This window comes from Hemicordylus capensis, chromosome 1 (genome assembly GCF_027244095.1).
Source record: "Hemicordylus capensis ecotype Gifberg chromosome 1, rHemCap1.1.pri, whole genome shotgun sequence".
Lineage (NCBI taxonomy): Eukaryota > Metazoa > Chordata > Lepidosauria > Squamata > Cordylidae > Hemicordylus > Hemicordylus capensis.
In genome coordinates, this window is record NC_069657.1 from 54344088 (window position 1) to 54360558 (window position 16471).

Here is a 16471-nt window from a genome sequence, read left to right on the forward strand (position 1 = left end):
GGTGCACGTTAAGGGCTAATTCAGAAGTTTCCCTTTGGGATCTAGAGGGCAGCCTCACTCCTTTGTGAAGCTTCTCCCCTTGGACTGATGTTAAGATCCAAGTTCTGACTCCACCAGGAGGAGGGGCTCCCCAGCTTCCCTGGATCAGCCCTGTTTCATGAGCGGCTTTTGTGACTCTCAATTCATTGATGACCCACTTGCCAGGAGCAGCGATTGATTCAAGCCTCCCACTCCCAGAAGTGGGGTGTAGGGAGATCTGTATTGAACTTCTGTGTCTAGTGGAGAGGAATGTGTGTATATGTTTGAGAGGAGAACCTTTGTGAATTCCCAGTAATGGCAAATATTTTTAATAGTTTGTTTTAATAACTGTTGTACGCTATTTTTATTGTGTCTAGTGCATTTTAATCTGTGTTGATTTGTAAATATTTTAAATTTTGTATACTGCCTAGAGATGTACATATCAGGTAGAAAACAAATATGATAAATAAATAAATAAAAAGGGAGGAAAATGAACTAGGAACCCGGCAGACCTTATGAGAGATCCTGCTATTCTAGTTCATGAGACAGGCTGGTTTGGGAAGCCTGGGAAGTTGTTACATCTATTGGAGCCAACATTTTAGCCCAGTCCAGGATGACGAGCTTTCCACAGGGAAAAACCATACCCTTCAAAGAATGGGAACTTACCATAAGAAAAACTCCCATCCACTAACTGTGAACCCTTTATATATAGCGTGCTGTTGAGCCCATGCTCAGACCTAGCACCACATGTAAGCCGTTACATAGGACACAGGGATGCGCAGATGTGTTATCTGCATGGAGTGCTGCCCTGTGGCATTTTGCCCATATGAATCGTAGTCTGTTGGTTCAACATTTTGCAAATGTAATATAAGAAGTTATTTCTAGAAATTAATTTTTAGCATATATATCACTTTTATTTTTAAAATAAACTTTTGTTTCTGAAAAACTGTAGGCCTGATTTTGCTTTCTCCCCTCATGTTACAGAAACTAGTGATTTTCCATCTGAATGTTGTAGTGTGATGGCAGGAGGAACTCTCACAGGATGGCATGCAGATGTAGCTACTGTAATGTGGAGACGAATGCTAGGGATTTTAGGAGATGTCAATTCCATTATGGACCCTGAAATACACGCCCAAGTTTTTGATTACCTTTGTGAACTATGGCAGAATCTTGCTAAGGTATTTGATGAATTAAATCTTCTCATTAATTCTGCTTGAAAAGACTGCAGTTTTGAGGTTGAATTGAAACAGTAGATATCTCCTCATACATGTTTCTAAATAATTCCAGATTAGAGATAATCTTGGCATTTCAACGGATAACATGACATCACCTCCTCCGCCAGTTTTAATTCCTCCACTGAGAATTCTGACTCCATGGCTTTTCAAGGTAAATATAGTAAATCATTCTGTAAGAAACAAATTAAGACTGTGATATTGCACAACAATGCTAATATTCATTTCTGGTTTCCTCCTTTAATATTAGGCAACCATGTTGAGTGATAAATACAAACAGGGCAAATTACATGCTTATAAGCTCATCTGTAATACAATGAAGCGAAGACAAGATGTTTCTCCAAACAGGGATTTCTTAACTCATTTCTACAATATAATGCACTGTGGACTACTTCATGTTGATCAGGTGAGGCATTTTCCCTGCTTTCTCCAAGTATTCCAGCTAAAACATTGTAAAGCTCATTTTTAGATATCAAGAAGGAAAGAACATTATATGCAGAAAGTTATTTGAATATCTTAAAAGGTATGCTAAATTATCTTATTTGGGAGAAGTTAAACTAAACCTGACATAATTTGGATATATTGGTTTAGGCTGGCAGTTTCTTTCTACTTTCAGAGAACACTTTCCATGTGGATTTTAGAAACTTCTATGTGTTGAAGATTCTAGGAAATGTTCTAGGATTTGTAGTCAGTTCTCATGCAGTGCTGACTAGACCTGTTAGAATGAATGAATGAATGAATAAGTTTATTGATTAGTTAGCTGGCCATATCAAAACCCTTTAGAAAAACATGAAAATAAAATGGCATAATTTACATATATACATCAGATAGGGCTTATATCATCCATATTAAAATTAAAATTGCTGCATAACGAAGATTAGATGTTAGTGATAAAGTTAATCTAGAGCACTTCTTCTTAACATCTCTTTTTCTGTGAGGATAACATTTTTGTTGTTTAGAGGGTTGTCGTTTGTTCAATGTGTGATGCGAGTCTGAAGTTTAAAGTGGTACAGTCCAGACATTGGCTTACCACCTTATTCAGTTGTTTGTGAGAACTGGCTCAGGGTCTTTGTTATAATTGTTATGGAAGCATTGTAGGCAGTCTAATGCAGTTTGATTCAGAGTATTGGTGTATAACGTTTTGCCTCATATGTAGTTTCTACTCCTCGAAAAACAATCTAATTGCCCATTTATAACAGTTCTGGTAAGGCAATGACTTTTTAGCATAATTGCCAAGAACCTGTCATACTGCTGAATAAGATTCCTTCCCAGAAATCTAAGGTTCATTGGCAAATAATGAGACATTAGTTCCAGTAATCCTGTTCAAATTTCATCTTCTTTTTACTTAGAGGGTTAGAGATTATATTTTAGAAGTTCTGGAGCAGTAGCTGTGTTAGTCTGTAGCAGCAAAAACAACAAAGAGTCTAATGGCACCTTAAAGACTAATACATTTTTGTAGCACAAGCTTATTTTTATGCTTTAGAATGATCCTCTTATAGTGGTATGCACAAAACCGGAAAACCGAGTTCGGTTCAAGTGGAACTGGAATGGAACTGAATCGGGTCTGGTCCAGTTCTGTGTACGCTAAAGCCAGGCCCGGTCCGACTCTAGTCCAAACTGGTTCAGGCCCAGCTTGCAGGGGGAACTGGGTGGGGGGGGAGTGTGTGTGTGTGTGTGTGTGTGTGTGTGTGTGTGTGTGTGTGTGTGTGACCAAAAAAATGGACTTACTACCTTTGTGGGGTGCAGCCATGGAGGGGGGAGTCTCCTGATGTTCCCCCTCCCCCTGGTAATTTTTGGTCCTATTGGGGTGGGTTTTGGCCTCTCTTTTGGAGGCTGCAGTGTATGCACACTGGCCAACTCCATGGCCGGGTCATGACTGGTGGGGGAAGAGGGAACATCAGCAGACCACCATCCCCTCCCCATGGCTGCAGCAGTACCCCCCAAAGCCCTGCAATAGCGGTAAGTCCGCCTTAAAAAAAAAAGATCAGCAGGTTTGGCTTGTCCTCAAGTCAACTTGCACATCCCTACCCGCTTAGTTTTTATATTGTTATTATTATTATTTATTTATTACTGCTTTTGACTATTTTTACATCTCTTGTGTTCTAATCCTAGTTCTACATTGGAGGCATTTCTGACTAAACATTTTGCATCCATGGTATATATTCTGGATATATTTTCATCATGTACACATATGAAAATATTGTTTTACAGTGTACAATTTACTTAAAGGTTATTCCATAAACATGAATCCCAAAAATCCCATCTTAGATCCTACTATTTTTGAACAAGTTTCATGAATGAAATATTTTTAAAGAATGTGGCCATATCTCTACAAGGGAATACTTCTAAACAGGATTCCACAATTTTGGGCTGGCTTGGTAATTAAAACAAAAATTGGCGGATGCTTGTGCAAAGACACAGTTCAAGGTCAGGAACAGGTTCAAAATCTCCAGCTTCTCTCCCTAGCTCCAAGTCTGGAACCTAAGAGGGAGGCAAGGATTGTCCCCATAGTTACACTGGACTTTCAGAGTCTGGTACAACTGCAGAGCTTATCTCCACCCCTAGAAAGAGCTAGGGAGACTTCCAGTGGAATCTCTGGGACAAAAGGCAGCTTCTGTCTAGTATCTTGTCCTGGAGTGCCCCCCCCCCCTCAATTATCTCAGTCCTGTTACAGCAAGGAGACCATTTTTCACCACATTTGCAAGTTAATTCACAATGTGCCTGATTGTTATGCAAAACTGACATCCTCTAAATTAGAGAAAAAAGAAAAAGGCCAATGTACGGGAAGTACCTTGAGGGCTGCAGATCAAATTACAATGGCAGCCACTCCTTTGACTACAGATTCATAGGGCCCTCAGACTATTATTGCCCTCTTGTCTGATCTTAAAGATGGTCAAAAAGCCATCCTCCAAGACATTGAGGTAATGAGTGAGGATGGGAGTACATGAGAGGCTTGAAACTGCTGAAAATTGCATCAGTGATGTGGAAGATCTAACGAAAGAGCATCAAACAAATCTTTGTGCAATGAAGCTAGAACTGTCCAGGTTGCATGATAAACTCATTGATCTTTAAAGTAGGAATCCTAGGTGTAACTTATGATTAATTGGAATTCCAGAACGAATGGAAGGGTGTGATCTGTTTTAATTCTGTTTTTAATTATTATTATTTTTTAAACCCTATTCATTAAAGCCCCGTATTTGCCAGAGGACTGTGACTTTCAAATTAAACATATATCCATAAAGCAATAGGCCCAACTCCTGCACCTGGTCATCCTCCTAGAGCAATCATTTTTAAGCTCCATCGCTACCCTGTTCAGGAAGATCTATTGTGTAGGGCTAAGGAATTGTGGGATTTGACATGGGGTGCTGATTATACCCCAATAAAATTGTTTCAGGACTTCACCAATAAGATCATTGATGGGTGCAAAAAAATTGGCCAGGAAAATGGTGAAGAATAAAAGCCTTGCTTCCTTTTTCAAATTTTCTGCCATTTCTTTTGTGTGTGCTTGGTGAAACCATTAAATTTTTTGAAGATACAAATTTGGTTTTAAAATGCATCACTTGACTCTAGACTACAGAGAATAATCTTCTAATAGGCTTGTTTGCTATTTTAATAAAGTTTTTAGCTTGCTGTGAGAATTTTTCCTACTGTGGAGTGCACAGCAGCTCTTTGGTTTTTTGATGAAGGTGCAGCTGACAGTTCCGTTGTTGCATGTTGGCCTTTTTTGTTTGCAAGGATGAGGTTTCAGTTGCCTGTCTGTTAAATAAGATCTGGATCGAGATCAGTCAAGATCCATAAGTATGGGCTCTGTGCCTGCGTAGGGACCACACAGTAGCCATGCTGCAGCTTGTCAAGGCGTCTAAGCCCTGCCCCCACATCTACAGCATGCTAATTAAAGGCAGGTTGGATGCCATGTTCCTCAGTTATTTTCCAACTGCCGTTGCATTTGGACTTCGATCTGCTGCTCCTATCGTCGGATAGGTTCCTCAGTGAGTTCATCGGATTTCTTTCTTTTCTTTTCTTTAAAGACGGATATTTAGTGTATGCACTTGGACTGTTTTTGATTTGGCTTGGCTGATGAACAATGACTGGCTCTTGACCTCGGAATGGACCTGACCACCCTTCTTCGCGTCGCACAATGGCTGAGGAGAAAAAGTCCTTTAAGAGGTGTGAGGGCAGTAAAGCCAAACTCTCCTCCAAGGACCTCCACAATTTATGCCTTATCTGCTTGGGTGAGGAGCACTATGTGTCCTGTAAAATTTGTTTGTCGTTCTCCAAACAGACTCAAAAGAATAGGGCACTTCATCTTCGTGCTGCTATTTACGATGAAGTCTTGAGCCCTTTGACACCTGGCGAGCCACGCCCGCCTGCTTTGATATCGAAAACGCTGCCGAAGTCAGCCTCGGCACCAGCAACGATGTCGACTCTACATCGGCCGAAATTGTTGAAATAATCTTTGACACCTGCATCGACGTCGACTCATCACAAGTTGAAAACTCCCACCTCGACCCTACATAAGCCTACGATGTCGACCTCAACATCAAGATCTTATCCCTCGACATAGAAGATGGCCAAGCCTTCGACGTTGACAATTGGCAGGTATCATTCCTGAAAAGCCGCCTCGACACTGGGAACCTCGAAATCAGCAAAACGCCATATTACTGAGATTTCCTCGATGCCTCAGCAAAAAAGGCAGAAGACTATCGATCTGATATTGTGAACGTACTCCGTCATGTTCTGAGATCATATGTGGTTCATCGACACCAGCTGCGTCTTTGACGTCGAAACCCTCTCTCGATGTCGCTCCTTTGGCGTCAACAGCAGTCCAACAGCTATGCACCATCTGTCCGACACCGACAAACTCGATAGCGAGGGCATATTCTTTATCTCCAGCACCGACACCGGTCTCTTAGTCTGCCCCATTGACACCAGTGGTCCAACAGACTATCCCTCTGATGTCTACTCTACATACTCCTGTAATTTTGATGTCAACGCAAGTTTCCCCTCTATGCCAACCGCCATTACCGACTTTCAACATCGATGACGACGAGGTGGATGTGAATATTAATGTTGCCCTCGACCCATCCACGGCACACACTCTACTCTCCATACTGGACTCTTCCTTGAGTACTCCGTCCACTTCAACCTTCCAGGTTGCCTTCCCATGGATGCTGAAGTCCAAACCACCTCCACTCCACCACCTCCTCTAATGTCTGCCCTGTCTGTTGAACACTTGCGTAACCCTATGACTTGGCACACCTATGGCTTCACACATGCGCCCTCCTCGACCACCAACACGTCTGTGGCTGTTATGGGCACCTGCTCCCCGGGTGCACCGTATAACTATGAGCCAACGAGACCCTGGAGACCTTATACCCCGATTGCATCCTCTCTGTCAGTGTCTACCTTGGCTCAAACAACCACCGGAAATCAGGCTTCCTCTGCTTCCAAGGCCTCACAAACCCACCTTCTGCTTACAGTGCATCAAATTACTCAAACTACACCACTTTTTTTGCTCTCCATAGGCACCCAGGCAGGAGCTCTGTCTCCTTCATGGCACACCACCTTTGAGACACAAACATGTGTCCCTTCTTCCCCAACTGGATCTACTTCTGAGCACTACGGTTCCTCCGATTTTGAATCAGACCAGGATGATGTGGATAGCTTAGTGGATCCCCCCACTGACATGCCCCCACCTACTTAAGTTTCTCCAAAGGAAGAGATGAAAGCCTATCACAAGAATGCACGTGCCATAGCAGAGGCGCTAGGTTTGGACCTGAAGTCAGAGTTGCCCACTATAGACGACCCGGTATACAACTTTATGGTCAAGGCACAGTCTACCCAACCCGTGGCCTTGCCTGTGCTACTAGTAATAACCAGGGCAGCAAAGTGTGCCTGGAAAGTACTCCACACATCCACTCCCACTTCTAAGAGACTGGAGAGCTTATACCGTATCCAAGAAAAGGATAATACTTACCTATTGAAACATCCAGCAACTAATTCTCTTGTGGTCGATTGCGCTGCTTCCTCCAAATCGGGGAGATGCCACACAGCTCTATCTGAAAAAGAAGGGAGAAAGTTGGACTTGTTGGGGAGAAAAATTTACTCCACTTCGTGCTTATCAATTAAAGTGGCAAATTATTCAGCCTGTATGGCCAAGTACAATCATGGCCTCTGGAAATCTCTGCAGGGTGACCTGGATAGCTTATCCCCTGAGGACTTTAAGAGAAGGTTCCAAAAAACTCTTGAAAAGTCTGCTGACCTGATGAGGCAGCAGTTAAGCATTGCAAAGCACCTCGCAAAGTCCGAATCCCGCTCTCTGACTGCTGCTGTGACCTTGCGCAGGCATGCCTGGCTGAGATCTACTAATCTCCAGACAGACATGAAAGAGAAGATCGAGGGTCTGGCTTTTGATGGCACCAGTCTTTTCAGTGAATCTACAGATGCCACTATGAAACAGCTCAAAAACTCCAAATTCACAGCTAAGACTTTCACTTCTCCAGCTTCGACCTCTACTTACACTGTGAAGTCCCATCTGGAACTGGTGCACATCACCACCTATATAGGGACAGTGTTGGACTCAACTACCCAAAGAGCATTACTGGAAGAAAGATACAACTGCATCCGAGATCTGGTACAACTCTTCCAACAACATCCTCTACAATCAGCCCAATCAATACAACGCCTGCTAGGTCTTATGGCTTCCTGCATTGCAGTGATACATTATGCACGTTTGAAAATGTGAAAACTGCAACTATGGTTTCTGTCGGTTTTCCATCCCAACACAGACAGCCAACGGAAATGTCTAGTACTGCCACCTCAAGTTCTATGATCACTATCATGGTGGTCAGACCGCAGGAATCTCCTGGATGGAATCCTGTTCCAGATACAATCTCCAGCAATTTGGCTAAGAATGGATGTGTCCCTACTGGGGTGGGGCACCCATTGCAAGGACCACCAGATTCAATGGAAATGGTCCCTGCACCAGGCCCAGTTGCATATCAACTTCCTGGAATTTCTGGCTGTTTTTCAGGCACTACAGGCCTTCTTACCTCTGATACAGGACAAGGTTGTCCAGATACAACTGGACAACACAACAGCCCAAGCCTACATCAACTGCCAGGGTGGGACTCTATCTCACACCTTGTGTGCCCTAAATGTTCAGCTATGGCACTGGTATATCCGGCATCATGTCTCTCCAGTAGCCATCCACATCAAGGGCCTGGAGAATGTCCTAGCAGATGACCTCAGTCGAGTGTTCTACAGGACTGTCAACATGAATGGAAGCTCAAGACGGAGTACATAGCTCCCCTCTTTGATCGCTGGATGCATCCATCCATAGACCTGTTCACGACCTCCTCAAACATGAAGTGCACCTGCTTCTGCTCAAGGGCTGGACATGACCAATAATTGCTAGGAGATGCTTCCCAGCTGGACTGGTCTCAGGAAACACCCTACATGTTTCCTCCTAAACCAGTAATCAGCCAAGTGGTAGCTCGCCTCCTAGCCACACCAACATCTTGCATCCTCGTGACACCGTGGTTGCCAAAGCAACCTTGGTTTCCACAGTTTCTCAGACTGTCGGAAAATTGTTATCATCATCTCCCTCGAGTGCTGGACCTCCTGTCCCAAGATGACGGACATGTCCTCCACCCGGAAGTCCCAACTCTCCGTCTGACCGCTTGGCAAATAGGGTTCTGAATCACATTCTGCTAAACCAGAGAAAAGCCTCCTCCAAGCCTAACTATTTGGGGAAGTGGCTGAGATTCAAAGCCTATAAGAACATAAGAACAGCCCTGCTGGATCAGGCCCAAGACCCATCTTGTCCAGCATCCTGTTTCGCACCGTGGCCCACTAGATGCCGCCGGAAGCCACAAGCAGGAGTTGAGGGCATGCCCTCTCTCCTGCTGTCACTCCCCTGCAACTGGTACTCAGAAGTATCCTGAGTACCTACCTATGCTAGGTCCCGTGGCTTCCTGCAAAGACGGGCATCTGTCCGGGATGTACTCCTCTACCTAGCCACTCTGAAAACTCAGGGTTTGGCCAACGTATCTTTGAAAGTTCACTTAGTGCCCTCTCGTCAAAACACCCGGGATGTGATGGCAAAACTCTATTCTCACATCCAGAAAGTAAGGCTTTCCTGAAAGGACTCTCAAATGTCTACCCACCTACTTGAGCCCCGGTGGAACGCTGGAGCATCTCCTTGGAGAATCCTGGAGCATCTCCTCATCACTGACTCAAGCTCCGTTTGAGCCTATGGCTACAGCAACCATAAAACTTGTCTCCCTGAAGGCAGCCTTTTTGGTCACCATTACAACGGCAAGACATGTAAGTGAACTTACAGCTCTGAGGGTAGATTCTCCTATATGAGATTCTATCCGGATAAGGTCTTGATGCGCCTGAATTACAACTTTTTGCCAAAGGTAGTCTCTAACTTCCATCTGAATCAGGACATTGTCTGCCAACATTCTTCAGAGACCCCACAAAAACTCTTGAATGCTCCATGTGCTCTCTGGATGTGTGCAGGGCTCTCTTGTTCTATCTAGTGTGAACTAAAGACTTCAGGTCTTCTAACTACCTTTTCATAGCCTACAAAGGCGCAGCCAAGGGTTCCTATATTTCAAGATAAGGATTGTCCAACTGGTTGGTCAGGCTCATCTTTCTCACCTACAAGTTGCAAGGCAAGACTCCCCAAGAAGCTATCAAGGCCCATTCCGCTCGGGCATACACTTCTTCGGCTGCACACCTCTCAGGGGTATCCTTTTGGGACATCTGCAAAGCAGTTACATGGTCTACAGAGTTACCCTTTATAAAGCACTATGCCATAGATGCTGCTGCTGAGGCTAACTTCAGGAGAAGTGTTCTAAAAAGGGTGTTACAATAATCACTACTGCACCCTCCTCCATTGGGAGCTTGCTAAACACCCATACTTATGGATCTTGACGGATCTCAATCCAGATAAACAGGTTGCTTACCTGTAACTAATTATCTTTAAGAGATCCGTCAACATCCATAAGACCCTCCTGAACCACCCCTCTGCAGTAGTGCTCCACTATGTGTGTACTTGTGTGCAGCCCATTGCCTGTTTCGTCAACATTGATGAACTCATCTTCATACCTAGATGGTCGTCCTCCACAGCGGTTGTCCAAGAACTGAGGAACATGGCATCCAGCCCACCTTTAAATAGCACGCTGTAGGCATGAGGGCGGGGCTTAGACGCCTCAACAAGCTGCGGCATGACTACCGCGTGGTCCCTGCACAGGCGCAGAGTCCATACTTATGGATGTCAATGGATCTCTTCCTGATCATCAGTTCCAGGTGAGCAACCTGTTTTTATGAGAAATTGGACTCCACATTTGCATTTTGTCTTTTTTGGATCTTTTTGCCTTTTGTTGCAAACTTGATATTGATCTGGGAGGTGCTTTGGGAGTGATGCAGTCTGGCAGAGTTCTCATACCTGGTCCTCCTGGTAAATTAAATTGAGAGCTCACAATTCTTGAGCACTTTGCTCCTTTATGGATTGGGGAGGGGAGGGTGGTTTCTATGTTTTTTATTCTATTTTTAATAAAAAGTTATTGATTTTTTGCCCATGCTCTACATATGTCTAACGGGAAACAAATGTTAAAGACTAGGGATGTGCACAGAAGATCTTCGGCACGGCGGGGATAGAGGTTTAAGTGCGGGGGAGAATGTACTCACCCCCCCCCCGCCGCGTTTCCCCCACCGGTGCTCTCCAAATTTAAAGCCCCTCGGGGCAGCAGCGTTCCTCCCTGCCGCCCCGTTCCCCCCATTGGCCGGAAGTGGCCGGAAGTTGCGAGCGCGCGTGTGCCCGTCGTGTGCGCGCGCACACGGTGGGCACGCACAACGGGCACACGCGCGCTCGCAACTTCCGGCCGACGGGGGGAACGGGGCGGCAGGGAGGAACGCTGCCGCCCCGAGGAGCTTTAAATTTGGAGAGCGCCAGCGGGGGAAACGCGGCGGGGGGGTGAGTACACTCTCCCCCGCCCTTAAAGCTCTACCCCCGCCGGTACCGAAACACCGAAACAGCCCCTACACCCGAAACGTTTCGGAGGCCTTTACAATGGCCTCCGAAACGTTTCGGGCACAAGCCTATTAAAGACTCATTGTGTCCTGCTGAGGGAGACATTACTCTTTGAGCATCCTGTCTTGGTCAGGGTGCTCAGTCCAATGGGAGTATGATTAATCTTTATATACAGTATTGGTATTTTGTGGGACTACAAAAACTAATGTTCTACAGCTAAGATGTCTGCCTTAAATTTGGAACTTTAAAGGTCTATCCACTCCCCCCAAAAGAAAGCAAGTTCTCAGTTTTTTGAAGGGAGAAAAAGTATACATTGCAATTCTTCAAGTAACTCACATTAAATCCTCTGATCACTTCAGTTTTAAAAAAGCCTGGGTGGGGCAAGCATTTTTGGCAGGTGAATCTCTTAAAGCCCAAAGTGTGGCCATACTCCTACATAAATATCTACAATTCCAGATTGCTGAAACTGTTCCAGATGAGAGTAGATTTTATATACTTTTATATACTATATTGGTTGAATGGACATCTTTAAGCTATCGAACATTTTTATGCGCCAAACCAAAAAAAAAATGTTTTTCAACTATCTTCATACTCATAAATTAATTGATGCTGCCTCAAACCTAATATTTGTATGGGACTTTAATGATGTTTTGACTGCAGTGATTTCAGATTCAGTTCCTCCAAAGTGAGGCAGTCTATCCAATGTTCTATGACTGAACTGGGACTGCCTGAGTGACCACTCAAGCTGCTGACAACTCAGGATGGCGTCCACATGTGCTCAGATGCTATTTCCATGCTGACGCCGCCTGCGTACTGCTGGGAGGAGTCCTTCAGCCACGTGCACAGCATTTAATCCCGACAGTACCACGCTGGGGCAGCGGAGGGGCCATGGAGGGGCACGTAAGACCTGCCTTCCTCTTTTTAAAGTGCCCATTCTTCGACAAACACACACCCAAGGTTAACAAAACACTTTGTGCACATCTGCACAATAAAGTACTATTTGATTTGGAAGAAAACCTCAGGAGAAAATATATGTCTGAATTTGGTTCATCTCCATTTCCCCTCCTCTGCAACCAATGATGTTAAAGGTTTACATGCACAGCAATCTGACTTCTTGTTAACTTATGCCCTCTAAGTGTTTTGGGAATCTGGAGAAAGAGCCAGTTGATTATTTTCAATTTTTAGGGCAAATATCTTAGCTGCAGAACATTAGCTGATGTAGTCCTACAAAATTATAAGTGGCCCATAATAAAAAGATCATCTCCTGTATTAAAGATGATTAGGGCAAATTTGGACTCTGATTAGTCACAGATTAGGACTTTGTGATTACTAATGCTCAGTTTGCTAAATTCTGTGCTAACCTGTATTCCAATAACTCCTGTTGATCTGGTGTGTGATCCGTTGAATCCATTAGAATGGATTCTGTGCCTGTGGTGAAGCCTGTTGGTGTGGAGTACCACAGCTCTTGGTGCTTGCGCCCCACCACACATGACCAGGTGGCTATTTAAGGCAGGAGGAAGCACCAGCACTTCAGTTCCTTTGCAACTACCATAGTGATCAGACACTGCGGCTCCTCTTTTTGGTTCCTTGATCTTAGTGAGTTCTACCAAAAAAATATTTTTGTTTTATCAACTATTTTGAACTTTGAACTGTTTTAGACTACGTATTTTGTGTTATGGACTATTTGAATTGAAAGACTGGACTGATAGTTTTGGTTTTGAAAACAGAATGGCAATGGATGACCCTAAACGTTTAGAAAAGAAAACAGATAAAAAGACTTTTAAAGGCTGCTCTAAATATAAAGCAAAGTTACCCTCACAAGACGGCCATGACTTACGTTTGCTGTGTCTGGGGGAAGCCCACAACACCTCCGCATGTAAGGTTTGCCAGTCCTTTTCAAAGGAAACGCAACACAACCAGGAGCTTCGTTTGAGGGTTGTACTTTACGACAATGTGTTAAGTTCCCCTGGTCTGTCTAAAGAGGGAACTTATCTGTCTTCTAATAAGGATGGCTCGAGGGCTGAAATTTCGACCCAATCTTAACCCTCAATGCCAACATTTAAGTCTCAAGGGCACCAATTGCATGGAGACAAAATGGCGGATGCATCAGAGCACACCAAGAAGAAAAAGAAATCATCAGCATCGAAAGCAACTCTGTGACTTTGTCACAAGAAGTTGTTTGTGTTGATATTAAGACCATCGACTCTGACCGCATCGACATCGAGACAATCAGCACCGAAGCAAATAGCTTTGGTACCGGCGTTGATGTCGAAAGATCCATCTTTGACATCGACAAGTGCCGTCCATGTCCACGCATCGACATCAAAGTAACTTGTGGTAGCAGCATCGACATTGACACAAGCTCTGTCTGCTGCATCGAGATCAACGCTGAAGCCTCTATCTCCCTCGGTGTTTAAGTTGGCACCGATATTGAGAGCGGTTTCTTTGTCCTCAGCAGTAATGCCGTTGAAGTCCAGATCGACACCGAAGGCAAGACAGTTGACCTTGACATTGAACCCACCAGTTTTAATGGATACTGTAACGCCTCGATGCCGAGTGCTGGTTACTTTCAAGATTGAAGACAAGGACTCTCCTGGTGTTGAAGAAATGAACACGTTGGATCCTGACATGGTACAATCACTTCCCTTTTGCCGACAATGGATGCATAGCTAACATCAGCCTTCCCCAACACCGTAGTGCTGAATATGACTGCCTTCAACATCTATCAGGTGAAACAACACCTTCAGCCAACCACAACATTAGATTGGCTAGCCATGCCCAAGCATGGCACCACATAACACTAGACAGATGGGTGTTAAAGATTGTCTCTTCAGGCTGTGCTATTGAGTTCAAGGCATGACCAACTTTCAGAGGTCTACGTTTTATGAAAGCGACTCTTGCCCTACAAAAGAAGGTACAGGAGCTGCTGAGCAAAAAAACCTGATTGTTCTGGTGCAACAGGCACAGAGGTGGGAAAGGTTCTACTCCTGCTACTTTCAGATCCCCAAATGGGATGGTGGAATTTGGCCAATAATGGACCTGATAATCTGAACAGGTTCGTTCCATGTGTAGAAGTATCGGGTGACGACAGTGCAAGACATCCTGCCACTTCTGCATCAGGAGTGGTGACTTGCAAAGTTAGACCTGAAGGATGCTTATTTTCACATAGGGACCAGGCCCTTGTATCAAAAGTATCTAAGATTTATGTTGGGGACCTCAATTTGCCAATATCAAGTGCTGCCATTTGGCCTCTGCACTGGCCCTCATATTTTCACAAAGTGCATGGACCAAGGGGCTGGCAGTTTACCTATACCTAGACTGGCTCCTGGTGTCAAAAGACAGAGAAGGGTTACTTTCTCTGATACAGTACTTATTGCATCTTCTCCAGGACCTTGGGATAGAGGTCAACTGGAAGAAATCTCATCTAAAGCCTGTGACATCGATCTCCTACATAGGGCTGTTCTGGCTACCCAGATGGGAAGAGCCTACCTACCCCAAGAATGTTTCAAGGCCATAGCAGATCTTGTAAATCAGTTCCAGCCCAGTCTGGCACAGTGGGCAAGACAGTTTCAATGCCTCCTGGGCCTTATGACCTCCTGCAAGATGATGGTTCGACATATGCGCCTGAAAATGAGAAAATTGCAGTTATGGATCATATCCACCTTCCGTCTGAATGTAGACAGCACCCAGAAACGGTTGGTTATTCCGCAGCAAATCCTCCGGTCATTGAGTTGGTGGACTCGTGCAGAGAATCTACTGCAAGGAGTCCTGTTTCAACTGTAGTTAGGGGTGTGCACGGATCGATTCTACTGGCCTCCGAACCGGTCTGGAGAAGGGGTGGTTTTGGTTCAGGAGGGTTAGGGTGGGGGGTTCCATTAAGGGCGAGGGGGGCTTTACTTACCCCTCCCGCCCTTTGCTGCTTTGGCGCCGTAAATATTGCAAGAAATCCGGGCGGCAGGATCCCTCGCCGCCCGCTTCTATTACTAATTATGGCTCTGCTCCTCCTCATTTTAAAAATCGGGGGGGCGGCAGGGTGCTTCCCTACCGCCCCCTCGAAGCCCCCTCCTGCCGCTGAAGCCCACTTAAATCTCGCCCGGACCGGAGGAGAAACCGCGCTCAGGCGGGCGGCAGCGAGACGTCCGTCCGCCCGCCCGCTCCCTGCCTTGCCGAGTGCGAAGTGCAGGGAGCCTTCTGCGCACGCGCGAAGAAGGAACTAGGAAGCCTTCTTCGCACGAAAACTGATTTTCTCAAATATTGCCTTCAGCAATTTTACTTTCTTGAGATATTTATTAATTGGATTAATATTCCCTGCAAATCACCCCAGGCTAGAGTATCACTTAATAGTATCTTATCTTCTAGTTTTAATCTAGCTAGAGGAACTAGGCAGGGATGCCCCTCTCCTCATTACTTTTCCATTTATCTCTTGAACTCTTAGCTATTGTTGTTAGGCAGAACCAAACAATCTCTAGCATTTGGGTGGGTGGAGAGGAGTTTAAGCTTGCTTTATATGCAGACAATGCCCTGATTTTCTTGTCTAAACCCATGACATACTCCCCCCACTGATTGCTTTGATTTCTAAATTTGGGAGTTTCTCAGGCTATACAGTGAATCACCAAAGATCAGTGGCCTTGCATCTTGGTGCAACTCCTAAAGATCCTCTATTGAATATGTGGGGCTTTAAATGGATTGCTAGCTATTTTATTTATTTATTCATTCATTCATCAATCATAATTTTATACTGCCTGATATGTATATTTCTAGGCAGTGTACAAAATTTTAAGTATTTAAAAGTCACAAATTAAAATACATGACAATAAAATAATAGAATAAAATTATTTTTAAAAAGTTTTTTAAATTATTAAAATTAATTTTAATTAAAAGCCTGAGAGAAATGGTTCTTCCTGAAAACAAACAAAGAAGGAGATGCTCTTATTTCAGCAGGAATATTATTATTATTATTATTATTATTATTATTATTATTATTATTATTATTATTATTACATTCCTATCCCGTTCTTCCTCCAAGGAGCCCAGAGCGGTATACTACATACTTGAGTTTCTCTTTCACAACAACCCTGTGAAGTAGGTTAGGCTGAGAGAAGTGACTGGCTCAGAGTCACCCAGCTAGTTTCATGGCTGAATGGGGATTTGAACTTGGGTCTCCCCGGTCCTAGTCCAG

The 16471-nt window shown here is 44.4% G+C and overlaps 1 protein-coding gene and 1 long non-coding RNA gene across 14 annotated transcripts in view; one reads left to right on the forward strand and one right to left on the reverse strand.

The window, feature by feature from the left end:
• The window catches only part of RALGAPA1 (Ral GTPase activating protein catalytic subunit alpha 1), a 287874-nt gene that overhangs the window by 138711 nt on the left and 132692 nt on the right, over window positions 1-16471 (forward strand). For all 13 annotated transcript variants that reach the window (XM_053285328.1, XM_053285342.1, XM_053285334.1 and 10 more), the window contains 3 exons: window positions 1003-1196; window positions 1306-1404; window positions 1501-1656. In XM_053285328.1, the coding sequence (XP_053141303.1) occupies window positions 1003-1196; window positions 1306-1404; window positions 1501-1656 (449 nt within the window). The remainder of the gene's footprint in view (window positions 1-1002; window positions 1197-1305; window positions 1405-1500; window positions 1657-16471) is intronic.
• LOC128340387 (uncharacterized) lies at window positions 1144-14861 on the reverse strand. Its single transcript, XR_008313673.1, has 3 exons — window positions 14786-14861; window positions 7228-7309; window positions 1144-1423 (listed from the first exon to the last, which is right to left on the reverse strand). It is a non-coding gene; the product is annotated as an uncharacterized LOC128340387 (long non-coding RNA).